Genomic DNA, 14190 nt, shown 5'->3' on the forward strand with positions numbered 1-14190 from the left:
TACAATGAGGCGTCGTTCACTGGCGGATCTCAGAGTTCTGGAGGGAGTGTAGATTGGTAGCAGTGAGTGGAGGTAGGCCGGCGCCGAGCCTGTGGCTGTTCTATATGCAAGCATCAGTGTCTTGAATTTGATGCAAGCTGCAATTGGGAACCAGTGCAGGGTGATAAAGAGAGGTGTGACATGGGCCCTTTTGGGCTCGTTGAAGACCGGTCGTGCTGATGCATTCTGAATCATTTGTAGAGGTTTGATTGTGCATGAGGGAAGATTGGCTAGAAGAGCATTGCAGTAGTCCAGCCTAGAGATGACCAGGGCCTGGACAAGAAGTTGTGTGGCCTGCTCTGTTAGAAAGGGCCTGATCTTTCTAATGTTGTGTAGGGCAAACCTGCAAGATCGAGCAGTTTTAGCAATATGGTCTTTGAAAGTCAGCTTGTCATCAAAGATAACACCAAGATTTCTGGCAGAACTTGATGGGGTAATTGTTAATGTACCTAAATGGATGGTGAAATCATACTGTAGAGTTGGAGTGGCAGGGAAAACAAGGAGCTCAGTCTTTACCAGGTTGAGCTGTAGATGATGTTCTTTCATCCACTCCGAGATGTCTGCCAAGCAGCCGGAGATCCGTGCAGCTACTGTTGGATCATCTGGTTGAACTGAAAGATAGAGCTGTGTGTCATCAGCATAGCAGTGGTAAGAGAAGCCATGTGCCTGTATGATGGGCCCCAGTGATGTAGTGTATATGGAGAAGAGGAGGGGTCCAAGAACTGATCCCTGAGGAACCCCAGTGACAAGATGATGTGCTTTGGATACCTCCCCTCCCCAGGCAACCCTGAAGGACCTACCTGTGAGATAGGATTCAAACCAGCGAAGTGGAATCCCTGTGATGCCCAGTGATGAGAGGGTGGACTGGAGGATCTGATGATTCACCGTGTCAAAAGCAGCAGAAAGATCCAGCAAAATGAGTATTGATGATCTGGAATCAGCTTTTGCAATCCGCAACGCTTCTGTGACTGACAGTAGTGCAGTTTCAGTTGAGTGGCCACTCCTGAACCCTGACTGGTTAGCATCCAATGAACTGTTCTGCGTGAGAAATAGTGATACCTGGTTAAAAACGACTCATTCGAGTGTTTTTGCTATGAATGGAAGGAGAGAGATCGGTCTATAGTTATCTATAAGTGAACTGTTTAATGTAGGTTTTTTGAGCAGTGGGGTTACCCAAGCCTGCTTGAATGCAGTGGGGAAAGTGCCTGTGTGGAGAGATGTGTTGATGATGTGTGTAAGTGCTGGTAAGAGTGTAGGAGAGATTGCTTGGAGAAGGTGAGAGGAGACAGGATCTAGTGGGCATGTTGTAGGATGGCTGAATAGGAGAAGTTTGGATACTTCTGCCTCAGAGAGGAGACAGAAGGAGAAGAGTGGGGTGTTAGCTGTGGATGTTGTCGGTATTAGTTCCTGTACGTGTGGAGCCGAGAACTGGCTGCTGATAGTTGTAGTTTTGTCAGTAAAGAATGTGGCGAAATCATCGGCTGTTATAGAAGTGGTGGGTGGTGGTGTGGGAGGGCAGAGGAGCGAATTGAATGTTTTGAAGAGGTTACGTGTGTCTGGAGCATTGTTGATCTTGTTGTGGAAGTATGAGGATTTGGCAGTATGGACTTGAGCAGAGAAGGATGAAAGCAAAGACTGATACATACTCAAGTCAGATGGATCTTTTGCAAACTGCTCCAGGTCATTCAGATTTGAAGGATGCCTTCTCCCAACTGCTGTTTTGAGATCTCTCCACAGCTGTTCTATGGGATTCAGATCTGGACTTACTGTTGGTCATTTCAGAACTCTCTAGCGCTTTGTTTGTAACCATTTCTGAGTGCTTTTTGAAGTGTGTTACAGGTCATTGTCCTACTGGACCCATGACCTCTGGTGGAGACACAGCTTTCTGACACCGGCCACTACGTTGTGGCCCAAAATTCTTTGGTAATCTTCAGATATCATGATACCATTCACACAGTCAAGGCATCCAGTGCCAGAAGCAGCAAACCAACCCCAAAACATCTTTGAACCTCCACCGTGTTTGACTGTAGGGACTGTGTTCTTTTCTTTGAAGGCCTCATTTTTTTTCTGTAAACAGTGCAAAGATGTCCTTTACCAAAAAGCTCTACTTTTGTCTCATCTGTCCACAGTACGTTCTCCCAGAAGGATTGTGATTTTGTCACATAAGTTTTAACAAACTCCAGTCTTGCTTTTTTATGCCTTTGTGTCAGCAGTGGTGTCCTGCTGGGTCTCCTACCATAGTGTCCCTTTTCATTCAGATGCTGACTGATAGCGCATACTGACACTGTTGTTCCCTGTGTCTGCAGATCAGCTTGAATTTGTTTGGAAGTTAATCTTGTTCTTTATCCACCATTTAAACAATCCTTTGTTGTAATATTTCATTAATTTTGCTCTTCCGTCCACGTCCAGGAAAGTTACCTACAGTGCCATGGGCTGTACACCTCTTGATGATATTGCGCACAGTGGACACAGGAACATTAAGATCTCTGGAGATGGACTTGTAGTCTTGAGATTGTCCATGTTTTCCCACATTTTTTTCTCTCAAATCCACAGACAACTCTTTACACTTCTTTCTTTCCCCATGCTCAGTGTGACACACAACACAAAGGTTGAGTCTTTTTTTTTTTTTTTTTTTTTTTACATTTTACCATTTTAAGTGAGATTACTATATTGCTCACACCTGTTACTTGCCACAGTTGTGTCTAAATACAAATTACAGCAGCATCACATGCTTGAAAACAATTAGGTGGCAATAATTTTGTCCATTCCATTTTTGAGTTCTGTGTGAAATTTTATGAAGTTTGAGTTTTCTTCTCTGTTTTTTTTGTGTTGTTGTACTGCAAACAAAAACTAAAAAATAAGCACATGAATACCAAAACATTTGCAATTGGAACATTGCTTCTGACCTCTAATCGCTTGTCACCTAAATAACTTTCCGAGATACGCTTTATTACCTTGTACATCTGTACATCCGTAAGTAAATCTGTTTTGATTTTGCATGTTTTTCTATAAGTTAACCAATCAGAATCCTTTTTACCTAAGTAATGATAGTGACCTCTGTTAGAGGACAATCCTCTGAAATAGATCAGTGATAACTGTCAATCGCAAAGACTTGTTTACACCTGGTCACTTCATAGCTATCTGAAACCACATTATGTAAATTTTACACCTCTCAAAATGTTAAAATAATAAACATTTGAGAGTGTGTTATAGGCTATATGGCATTACAGTAAGATATGACAGTGCTAATAGACCCTACAACACCCATCGCCGCAGATGAGTACCTGGGTGTCTTTTCAGCAAGCCGACGCAAACTGAAGGCAAGTCACCACAGATACTCAACACACAATCATCTTCATTAAAAATAGTGAGTCTAAGTACATTGTATATGAAACACAACATCTTACAGATCCTCTGTAATTTGCATATCAGTCATCCAGGGGGGTAAGGATGCAATTTTAACTGTATTGCATCTGCTGTATTCACATTTAGAGAAACTTCTATTTGTGGATTTTTCTCACCAGCTTTTAACTGTATTTCTCCCAGTATATAAAATGAGAATATTAGAATATTATATTAGAAAGAAATGGCGAACTCATGGGGCTGAGCAATCAGGCTTTAGTGATTTAACGCTGGCACAGCCCCCGCGTGCTTCACTCTTGATGTAGTTCTGTGATCTGCCAGTGTGTTTACATGTGAGGATCAGCAGCTCTCGTTCGTCAAGTGGCTCAATGCTATCACCAGTGATTTCAATATCACTGACAGCTGTGAATTCAGTGTGCTGCGCTCATTGACACAGATCGCTCACACTACAAGAGTCTTGTGTCTTGTTCTGCTTCGCCTGCAGTTTGCCTTCTACAATGAAGGTGGCCCGTCCCTCTTCTCATCTGCTACGAGTGGATCTGAGAGAATGCGCACAGCACCTTTGATCTGCTGGTATGTTTACCCATATGGATGACCAGTACTATGCTTCTAACGAGTGGTTTGATCTTTTTAGGTGGATTTAAAGAAAATGCTATCATTAGTGATTATTATTACTGACTGCTTTAGATTTAGATGCATCTGGGCCATGTCCAACCTCATAGGGGTGATTGCTCTTGCTGCAAGAGCATTAAGTCTAGCAAATTATTAATAAGAATTATTTCAGAGGATCAGAAAAAAAAAACTTGTTCTCCATTCTTCATTCCTGATGGAAATTTCCATCAGTTCTGAAGGAAACATCATTGGTTCTTGGAGGTGACTCGGCTGCTCACATGCTCCGTGGCCCATTCCTCTAGGACGGGGCCTAGTCTCTCAGGCGAACAGAACAATATTGCACCCCCGGCCCAAGCTGTTGCTTCTGCACCTTTGAACTCTCAATGAGAGCCTGCTGACCTCACCAAGAGCATTCTAAACACAATCTCTTAGGCTAGAGCTCTGTCTATGAGGCGCCTCTATGCCCTTAAATGGTCGGTTTTCTCTGCCTGGTGCACAACTCATGGCAAAGATCCAACCTACTGTGACATATCATTGATATTGTTCTTCTTGTGAGAGCTACTGGATAAGGGATACTCCCCATCCATGCTCAAGGTCTATGTAACAGCTAAAGCAGCTTCTCATGCTCTTATAGCTGGCCAGTTGGTGGGCAGGAACAAATTAGTTGCCCCGTTAAGGTGCTAAAAATTAACATTGAGCATTCCGCCCCATTAAGCTGTCAGAAAAACTCTTAGTTTACTTTGGTGACCATACCAATGGGCATCCGGTCATAAAGCAGAGACTTTCCAGGTGGATAGCTGACACACTTTCCTTGGGCCTGCAATGCCCCATAGAAGTACGAGTCCATTCCACCAGAGGCGTTGCCTCTTCCTGGGCATGGTCTAGCGGTGTGTCCATCGCAGAAATTTGTGCAGCTTTTTTTGCTTGTCCCTCTGGGCCCCTTAGGTGCTTAAGGCAAGTTTATATATTTAGTCATTTCACTACCAAAGCATGGCGTGATTTTACTGGTTTTCCATAGCGTCTAACGACGCAGTACGAGTGGAGTATCAATAGGGAACGTATTTGGTTACTAACGTAACCTCAGTTCCCTGAGATACTGCATGTACTGAGATACTGTGCTAAGCTAGTAGTTGCACAACTCAGTTGTTGCTTCAGTCAAAGTAACCTGAAGATGCTATGACAGAATGGCTGCTTAAGCCAGATTCCCTGCCCATTATTTTTCACTAGAGAAGTGCTATATTGACTATATAGCTTGTCCTTAGAATTCATTTTCATTTACTGTAATAGCATTAAATGACTAATGCCCAGACCATCAGTTGAAATACATAATCACCAGTCCTCACTGCACTGTCATTAACAATCATAACATTTATTTAGAGTACTATGACATATTTCATCCAAAGACAATGTGTGCTGGAAAGCACATGCAGAAATACACGTGTAAGATACATAAGGGATGATGCAAGTAAATGATACAAACATTAGATACAATGCACAATCAAAACATTGTCATGACCTTAGTAGATAATTTTTACTGTATATAAGCTAAAATCAATTCTTTGTCTTCAGTGTTTTCATTCGAATCCACAGTACAAGACTTTGCTACTGCATTCCCAGACTAGAAAGACCTGTATACTCCTTTTTTTGATAGAATGACATTGAATACAGGTTGTAAACACATTTGGTGTTTACATCAAGTGTCTTCTTTTTAACCTTATCACCGCTGGAACTTCAAGACCTTCAGGTTCTAAAATTAAAATATTTCTTAGCAGCTACGTCTGCATTGACACATTAGTGTCTTTTCAGGTTTACAAAACCTCCCTAAGTGGGACACTAGTTCTACAGATGAGAACTCAGTGCAGTATAGACTCAAGTACAAAAACCTCAATAACAAAAGCGCACCAGAGCAATGACAAGGTACGTGAGGGTGATAATAGTCAGAGCAGAGAACAGGAGGAGTAGTCCAGTGAAGAGAACATTGTTTATGGGCAGCTTGATGATTTTCCCTTCAGCTGGGATCATGTTGGAAAGTGCAAGCATGTAGCCCAGAGACCAGGCTATACTGGTCTTATTTACCTGTGAAACACAAAGAGACATATGAAGAGGTCCAGTTCACTGCAGAATTTTGGATAAAACATATTTGTTGGCAGACACTGGCAGATATGTAACCATTTTAATCCTAAACCTAACCATAAATCAAATCTCATGTTAAGCATGTAGTGTACCTCTTTCTGAAAATTGAGATTTTTCCAGTTGTCTGTGTTGAACTTGTAACCATCTGCGAGAATACTGTGCACATAATTTGCAGAGTAGCAGTAGGACTTCAGATGGATGTCTTTGATGTTATTGATGGAGTTCTTGAGCTAAAGGGTGGTCGGGGGACATAAAAAGGTAGGTTTATTGATTTTACATGCCAAACATAAATCTAACACAAAAATTAATTCCTCCCAATCTATATTTTCCTGCTAGTCATGATTATGCAGTCGGCCACAGCTCACAGTTTTCCAGTCCTTTGAACATAACGTCTTCATGTTCATGTTGAATGTGTCCATACTTTTGGAACCCTCCACTTTAAGAGCCCAAGCAGTCCAGTAGAACCCAGCATAAGCCTAAGCAAAATGTCATAATGTTTGGGCACAATAACAAGAAATATGCAAGAAATAATGACATAATTTTAGGTAAACTATTTATACTAAAGTATTTAGTTAAACTAAAGAGAAATGCCTACCACAAAGTCCCCACTGAGAGGTGGTTGATAAACTCCATCAAAGGAACAGTTTTCAGCTCCTTGGCACAATGTCAGGTCAAAGATACTCCTGACCAAGGTTTTGCACTGTTCAGGGTTACTCTGTCCAACAAAAGTAATATATCGATTTGGGCTATAACCCTGTGGAAGAACATTCTTTGTACATTCACTGCCAAAAACATCCTGTGCAAGCATGGAAATATTGTAGCCAGAAGGATAACAGGGGTGCTTTACAATAGCCCAGTTGGTGGTTTGCTGGAAAAGAAGAAGAAAACAGAGAGAGAGAGAGAGAGAGAGAGAGAGAGAGAGAGAGAGAGCAATTACAATAATGGATAATACAACTACTTTTATTTTTTTTTTTTTTTTTTTTTGTAATGGTTATAGGTAATTGGTCTTTAAAATAGTTAATCATTAAAAATATTGAAGTGTCTATTAAAACTAAATGCAAATTGGGTTATTTACACTAGCTCTGCCTACCATTGTCTGGTTGAGCTAGACAAAATTACAAAAGAATCCTGTTAATCAGACTAGCTTGCACATCAACCATGACACATTAAGTGGCTTACACTCAAAATCCTTTTTCTGGACCTTTGATGACATATTTACTGATCAGTAGGTTTAATATGGTTAGGGAAAGATCCCAATAAGGCAGCATACATTTATGTTTATAATAAACATAATCATTTACACTGAATATGTTGCTTTTAATGCTAGGATAATTTTATGTTAGAAAATACCTAATATAATGCATTTAAAGAAAATAAAAGTCTACTGATAAATTAATATAAACATTTCTGGTAGATATCAGGAAAACAGAATGTTCTGTAATTCCTTCATCTTTTCAATGTTACATTAAATGGCTGATGGCAATGCAGTCTGTACAAGTATTGACGTGGCTTGTTTGGGGAAATGTTAAGAATAAGCTATGGGTTAATTGCATCTTTCAGCAATAATGGATTTTATAAGAAAGGTTTTACGCAAATTTTGCAATCAATGTCTTTTGTACTGACAGTAGCAAAACAAGAAGAAGTTATCTAACAGGAACAATTCATATGCAATCTAAAAGGAAAATCTAGTCTGGATCTAAAATGTAAATAAAACATATTTATATTTTAAGGAACAAGTACTAATTCAGATGAATTCACTTGACGATTACAAGTATACTCTACCTTTGCAAGTTTGGCCCAAACTCTCTTCTCAGCCTCATTTTTCCCATAGCAGAGGAAACTGTGTGTATAGATGTTGTATTCATAGCCATAGAGTGAAACCTTAATGATGTCTTCACCTTTGGCTTCATCAGAAGTGGCAAAGGCAATCTGAGTGGAGGCTCCACCCAAGTCCAGTGAGCCAACTGTCTTAGCCCCATGAGGATGTACCCAGGCATTCCAAAGAGTTTTCTATAAAACAGACTAAAGTTTACAATTTTAAAAGTTCAAGTAAGATCTGTTTTCTCTACTTCTGGTTTGGATTCAGTATTTTGTCATAAAACTACTGCAGTACCTTGAATGTACTTTGTACCTTCAAAATAATATGATGACATTTAACAGGCCTACTACAGTATGAGACTAATATTCTAGTAATGTAAGGGTAAAAGATTTATGTTGTTTAAGTACATACATTTAAAATTAAACTGTAACCAAACAAATCCTGAAATTATCAGGTAGATCCAGAAAAGAGAGAGAGAGAACAATAGATGTCCACTGCCCATGAACTGACCTCTAGGAAGTTCCCCTTCAGGTAGTTGACAGTGATCCAGCCATAAAGGCCTTCTTCCTGTCCAGAGATAATGGAAGCATTTTGGAAATTGAAAGGAAGAGAGCTAAGGTAGTTCTTTATGTCTTTTAGAATAGAGTTGGATGTCTCTTCATCTTTCATGCTGTTTAAAAAAAAGATATTGCAAAGATACGGCACACATTGTGTCAGGTTTGTGGAAAATACATATTTATACATTTTATTTGTTTATTGATTTAAAATTGATTGTTATTTGAGAGCACCACAATTTGAACACTCTGGACATAATTTTAACGCTCTGAAGAAGTGCATAAGGCCATTTGTCTTTTTGTCTAACATTATGTTATTTATATTCTATTGTATTATCTAACACTGAACTCAGTATCACAGTAAATGGCTCTACTGATAGGTCATGATATGGATAAGAACATAAATAGAAAATATTTTATATAATATATAAAAAAAAAAATGAATGGAATTTGTTAAAATCATTCTTACTGTAGAAGCCTCATCCCTGCTGTCGCCCCCGAGGAAAACCGGGGTCGAGGAATGCCGATGGGAAGGAATGGCTTCAGTTATTTTTGCCATGCAATCTTTTAAACTTTTCCATGTCTTTTTGTCCTGATCCTCATTTTTACCGAAATCTGAAATTCCAGGGCCTTGAAAAGACACATTTTATTATTAGATTACGTCATGTAATGTGAACATTTTGAAGATACATTATTATTGTATCACTGCCTATGTTAAAAGAGTAGTAAAGAACTATACTCATTATAACTATTCTTAATACTTAATATACCCACAAAAATGGTACTCAGCCTTCCAAAATGTGTGACCTTTTGTATTATGTTGTATGCTTTGTTAATGAGAAGGTCAAGATCTCAGCACTTAGTTTCACTAGTATCTATGAACTTTTGGTCACTGTAAAGAATGATCCTTCATGCCTTTACATAAACCTTCCAAGGTTTTAGGTCAGTTGATTTGTACCTTCAACCTGACACTTTGTGGTCTCACTCACAACCCCAGTGTTGTTTTCTTTCTCGGCAGGCCACTCATAGAGATACACGGTCGTCCTGGAGGAGCCTGCGTCCAAAACAATACCATACTGGAGAAAAAAAGAGAAAGCAACAGATCTGAAGAAAGACATGTTACAGTAACCATGTTACGACCAAATTCTGAAGATCTTGCAAAGCCATAATAAGCTTATTCATTTGCACACTTTGGTGAATAGCAATTTGCCATGGTCTAAATCATGATTGAGTGAAGCATGCAAGAACAGACATGTCTATTGCCTGAAGCTGTTTTGGAAGAAACTAACAAAAGGACATTCTTCTGTTGGGAAAATATTCAAGGACTGACTTTATGACTCATCAAAAGGACCATTTTAAGATTAAGGATGCAGCATTGTATGGAATTAAATAACTCCATCAATAGTGATTATCCACTGAAAGCTGTTGATGTGTGTAGAAAAAAGGTATCCGGTGAGTGTTATTTGTTATTACTAAAAGTAATAGGACACTGAATGAAGCATTATGGAAAAGCGCAATCTGTAAGTCATATGTCTTTCACCACATTTTACCCACCATTCATCTATAAATGAATAGTGGCCCACATGTGTGATGTGTGAAAGAAACATTCTTCTTTCATGTGAATTAGAAGGAAAACACATATATTATATATTATTAAATAACAGGAATAAATAAGTTAAGGAAAATTCATTCTTGAACATTTGACTGGTAAGCAGTAATTATGCTTTTATGTCCCATAAATTTACTCACTCTGAAGAGAATCAAAATTACTTGTCAGATCAATAGACTGTAATGTTTGGATCATGCATGCTTAAATTATATAACATTACCTTTAATCCACGTGATACATAAGTCTTCTTATGAGTTTGTACAACTGCTATGGAAATGATGACCGCTATGCTCGCAAGCATAAAGGCGGCGGCCAAAGCTATTGCCACTTTTGCCATCCTCACCTACAGACAAAAAGATGAATATCAAATTACCAGTTTACTGCTCGGTTCTCATCCGATAGCCAAGCACTCTTTCAAATAAAGGATTAACTTTTTGTTCACACTTTCTTTAGAAAACCAGTTAGTCATGCTTTAAAGAACCAAGAAATCAAATCATCTATTTTTCTCCAGAGAATTATGCATCCATCTAGAAGCTGAAACAGCCAACAAAGGCTCGTATAAAAATGAAATCTGCAACTGTCACTTGTAATCTTGAGGTGAGGTGTAAATCATTGTAAGCTTGTAGCCAGATTTATTCAGTAAATATTATAAATTGATTTTAACTAGTTAATTTATATATTACGACATAGCTTTTTATGATAGGAAGGGGGTTATTTGTTGAGCATAGGAAGTGTTAAAAAATGTACTATAATTCTAAATGATTTCCCCATTAAATTACTCTCAGCACTTTCTTGAACAAAAAAAGTACAAGTTCAGACATATCTACTTTTGTCGTTATGAGATTTGAGAAACTCTTTTACACACTGTCAAGCCCACAGGCACTCTGTCAGTCATGGGTTTGTTATCTTCTGTAAAAATTATCTGGAAGACACCCAGTTTTGTACCCTACTCAAACACATATTAGTATGTACTCATCACCCTGGAGCCTCTTATCCTAACTCATATTATGGTTTCAGTTTCTAATTTAATCATAGAAAGTAGTTAGCGGTTTAAGCACAATGGCATACAGCACAGTATCTGTTTAGTTTAATATCATTATAAACTATTAAACTAATTATATAACATACATATAAATGTATTTATTTTGAGATGCCCACAAATGGCTCTTTTATAAAGAGATGACGGTTTACAGAGACGTCATACCAATCAATACAATTTCATAACAAAATCAATGAAATTCTTCATTTATCTAACCCACATTTGTTCTATGATCTGGTCAAACATGATCTGATAAGAAAGCTATTATCAAATGCAAAAAACCCCATACATTTCTGTAACAATCATGCCATTATTAATACAGTAATAAAAGGTTTATTTGCTTACCCCTCTGCGTGAGGCTGTTGTAAGGTGGTCTGAAGATTGAGACTCCTTATTGATCATTCTGTCCAGACGTGCAAGACTGTGAATGTGTAACTGTGTTTGGATGTATGTATGTGAGAGTGTGTGTGCATATGTTAGTGTGTGAAAAAGCGTGCTGAGGAGACAGAATGGGAGGAGTATTTGTCTGTCACTCCTAGTAAGCAGGACCTTTCTATTAAAGTTAATTAGAAACTCCTCCCATTCAGATGGGTGTTAATAAGGAAAGACCTTTGTTAGCCTTTGTTAGCATTTCTGAAAATAATCAAATAATATTACTAGCTCATATTTCGCTATTTATTTATGTCTGGGGATGATGTTTTTAATTTATTTTTTTAAATACATTGAATTACTGTTTTGAAAAATATAGAATCAATTGTTTTAGGGAAATATTTAAACATTAGGTTTAATTCCTTTCCAGATATCTTCTGCTATACATATTCTTAGATATCAATATAGGAGTTCCCACTGCAAAGAAAAAAGAGACTTCAGTTTATTTTAAAAACATATTTTATTCAATAATGTTAAAGTACAAAATAATGACTTTATATTTGTGGGGAATAAACACAGCACATGAAAACCGTTTGCAAGAGTATTGACACTTTGAGACGAAAAATCTATTCATAATTCTCTTTCTGCTGGCTGTGCATTAGGTGTTTTTAAAAGCTTGTAATATTATTTGAAAATGCCCCTTTTAATGGGTTATTTTGTTTGCTTGGTCAGCTGGATATGTTTATGCCTGATCCTAATGGGGCACTTTACGGCAACCTGAGAATGAACAAAAGAGCTGTGTGGTGATCAGAGTTCACATAACATTGCTTTATTGGAAAGTCACATACCGCATGAGAGACATACTGACACTGACATTTACATTAACTCTCTGCTAGAACAGGATCCATTTACACAACAGACCCACACTTTGCAGTGTGGTTTGGGTGAGGTATTAATCCTTTAGGGAAGATCTTCTCCAAGTGAAATCCTCATTTACTAACAGAATTTTTAATGCAAACCGATAACATTCTGGGAACTGCTGGGAGAAAAAAATCTGAAAGTAATTCAGTCAGCTGACCCTGTTAAATGACTGGTCACCGGTAAATGTTATGTTTTTGTCCACAGTATGAAATGATTGTGAATCTATCTAGCTCTATACATTCAAAATTGACTTGCAATTCAGCATCATTTTAGCAAACTTATTTTAAAATCTGAAACTGGAATTTAAATTCAATTCTGTATCACATTAATGTAAAATTAAAGCAGTTCCAAAATGGTTAAAGCTTGTAATCAATTCATTCTACTTTCAACCCTTTTGAATATTCCCACTGATAAAGAAATCTGTGTCTGAAGTTAAATGGGTGACTGTTAGAGCATGAAATAGTCTGAATCAGCATGGAAATTCATTTATTCTGGAAACTGTTTGACATTGTTGGCTTGACGTGTTGCCATTCTTAAACTATGTACTTTAAATAAAATTTCAGCTTGTGAATTAGATGATGTCTTTGAGCTCACTAATTGTATCAAATAATTTACACTGTGCTGGATGCTTACTGTACGTTCACTTCATGTTACCTCTGTTGTTTTATGATTACTATTATCACTTGACCAAGCTCAGCAAAAATAAAAGGTTCACACCCATTAGTATTAGTATTATTCTGAAAATGTATAATGTGAAAAAAAAAAAAAAAATAGAATTCTTCAGCTGTCCTTAATTCGCTGCAGTTCTACAAAGTGCTTGGGCATCCTCGCCACCCTGACGCTGCACACATCTAACCAAACCTGCTATAGCCTGGGAAGATGAATCATACCTTAACACTGACTGGAGATGAAGACAGCCAAACTGAATTAGATAGTTCACTTCGTCATAGGATGTGCTGAATACATGTATTTTTAGCTGCTGGAAGTGTGATTTGACACTCCATTAGCCACAAGAAGCCGGAAAGTCAGTTCTTCACAATTTGATTAGGATAGAGAAGGGAGGGAAAACAGGCATATTAAAGCCTTTCTCACTATGCTATAACATAGTTTGCAGTCCTTGGATTCATTGCCACGCACACAGGCTTTGCACCTATAAATACCCTTGCTTGTCAATGGTGTTTAATATCAAAAACGTGATCCACTGTGTTGATGACATGGATGACTGCAGCTTATTGTGTTGCTGTTTGTATGCAAGAGTGAACTAATGACAAGAGCCAGTTCATGCCTTTTCCAAATCATTTGTGTTATCTTGTATGTGTTTTCTATACCAACTATATATATATATATATATATATATATATATTTTTTAATGTTCTGATGAGGTACTTTACATACTTCACAAGTACATTACATGTACTAGTTTCAACAAAAAAGGATATACTTTATAGCATAGTTCAATTTGTTAACATTGTTTAATGCATGTATCATAAATTAGAAAAGGACAACTATATATTTTCCACAATTTATTATTACAGGGATATATTAAAGGAGAAGTCCTCTTCCAGAACAACAATTTACAGATAATGTACTCACCCCCTTGTCATCCGAGATGTTCATGTCTTTCTTTCTTCAGTCGTAAAGAAACTGTATTTTTTCAGGAAAACATTTCAGGATTTTTCACCATATAATGGACTGATATGGTGCCCTGAGTTTGAACTTCCAAAATGCAGTT

General features: G+C 37.8%; 2 protein-coding genes across 2 annotated transcripts; both read right to left on the minus strand.

Moving 5' to 3' along the window:
• Window positions 1-30: 30 nt before the first annotated feature.
• Window positions 31-4861, minus strand: LOC127177869 (uncharacterized; the record flags this gene model as incomplete). Its single annotated transcript, XM_051130389.1, has 4 exons — window positions 4768-4861; window positions 1453-1646; window positions 819-1077; window positions 31-623 (listed from the first exon to the last, which is right to left on the minus strand). Coding segments are annotated over exons 1-4 (1140 nt in total), but the record flags the coding sequence as incomplete, so codon positions are not given.
• A 557-nt stretch (window positions 4862-5418) lies between these two features.
• Window positions 5419-11675, minus strand: entpd3 (ectonucleoside triphosphate diphosphohydrolase 3). Its single transcript, XM_051131993.1, is given in 11 exon segments — window positions 5419-6090; window positions 6240-6377; window positions 6513-6623; window positions 6743-7015; window positions 7930-8157; window positions 8477-8636; window positions 8990-9018; window positions 9020-9150; window positions 9479-9596; window positions 10350-10472; window positions 11514-11675. Coding segments are annotated over 11 exon segments (1560 nt in total). The 5' UTR covers window positions 11571-11675; the 3' UTR covers window positions 5419-5898.
• Between the last annotated feature and the right edge of the window lie 2515 nt (window positions 11676-14190).

This window comes from Labeo rohita, chromosome 16 (genome assembly GCF_022985175.1).
Source record: "Labeo rohita strain BAU-BD-2019 chromosome 16, IGBB_LRoh.1.0, whole genome shotgun sequence".
In the NCBI taxonomy this organism is placed as follows: Eukaryota; Metazoa; Chordata; class Actinopteri; order Cypriniformes; family Cyprinidae; genus Labeo; species Labeo rohita.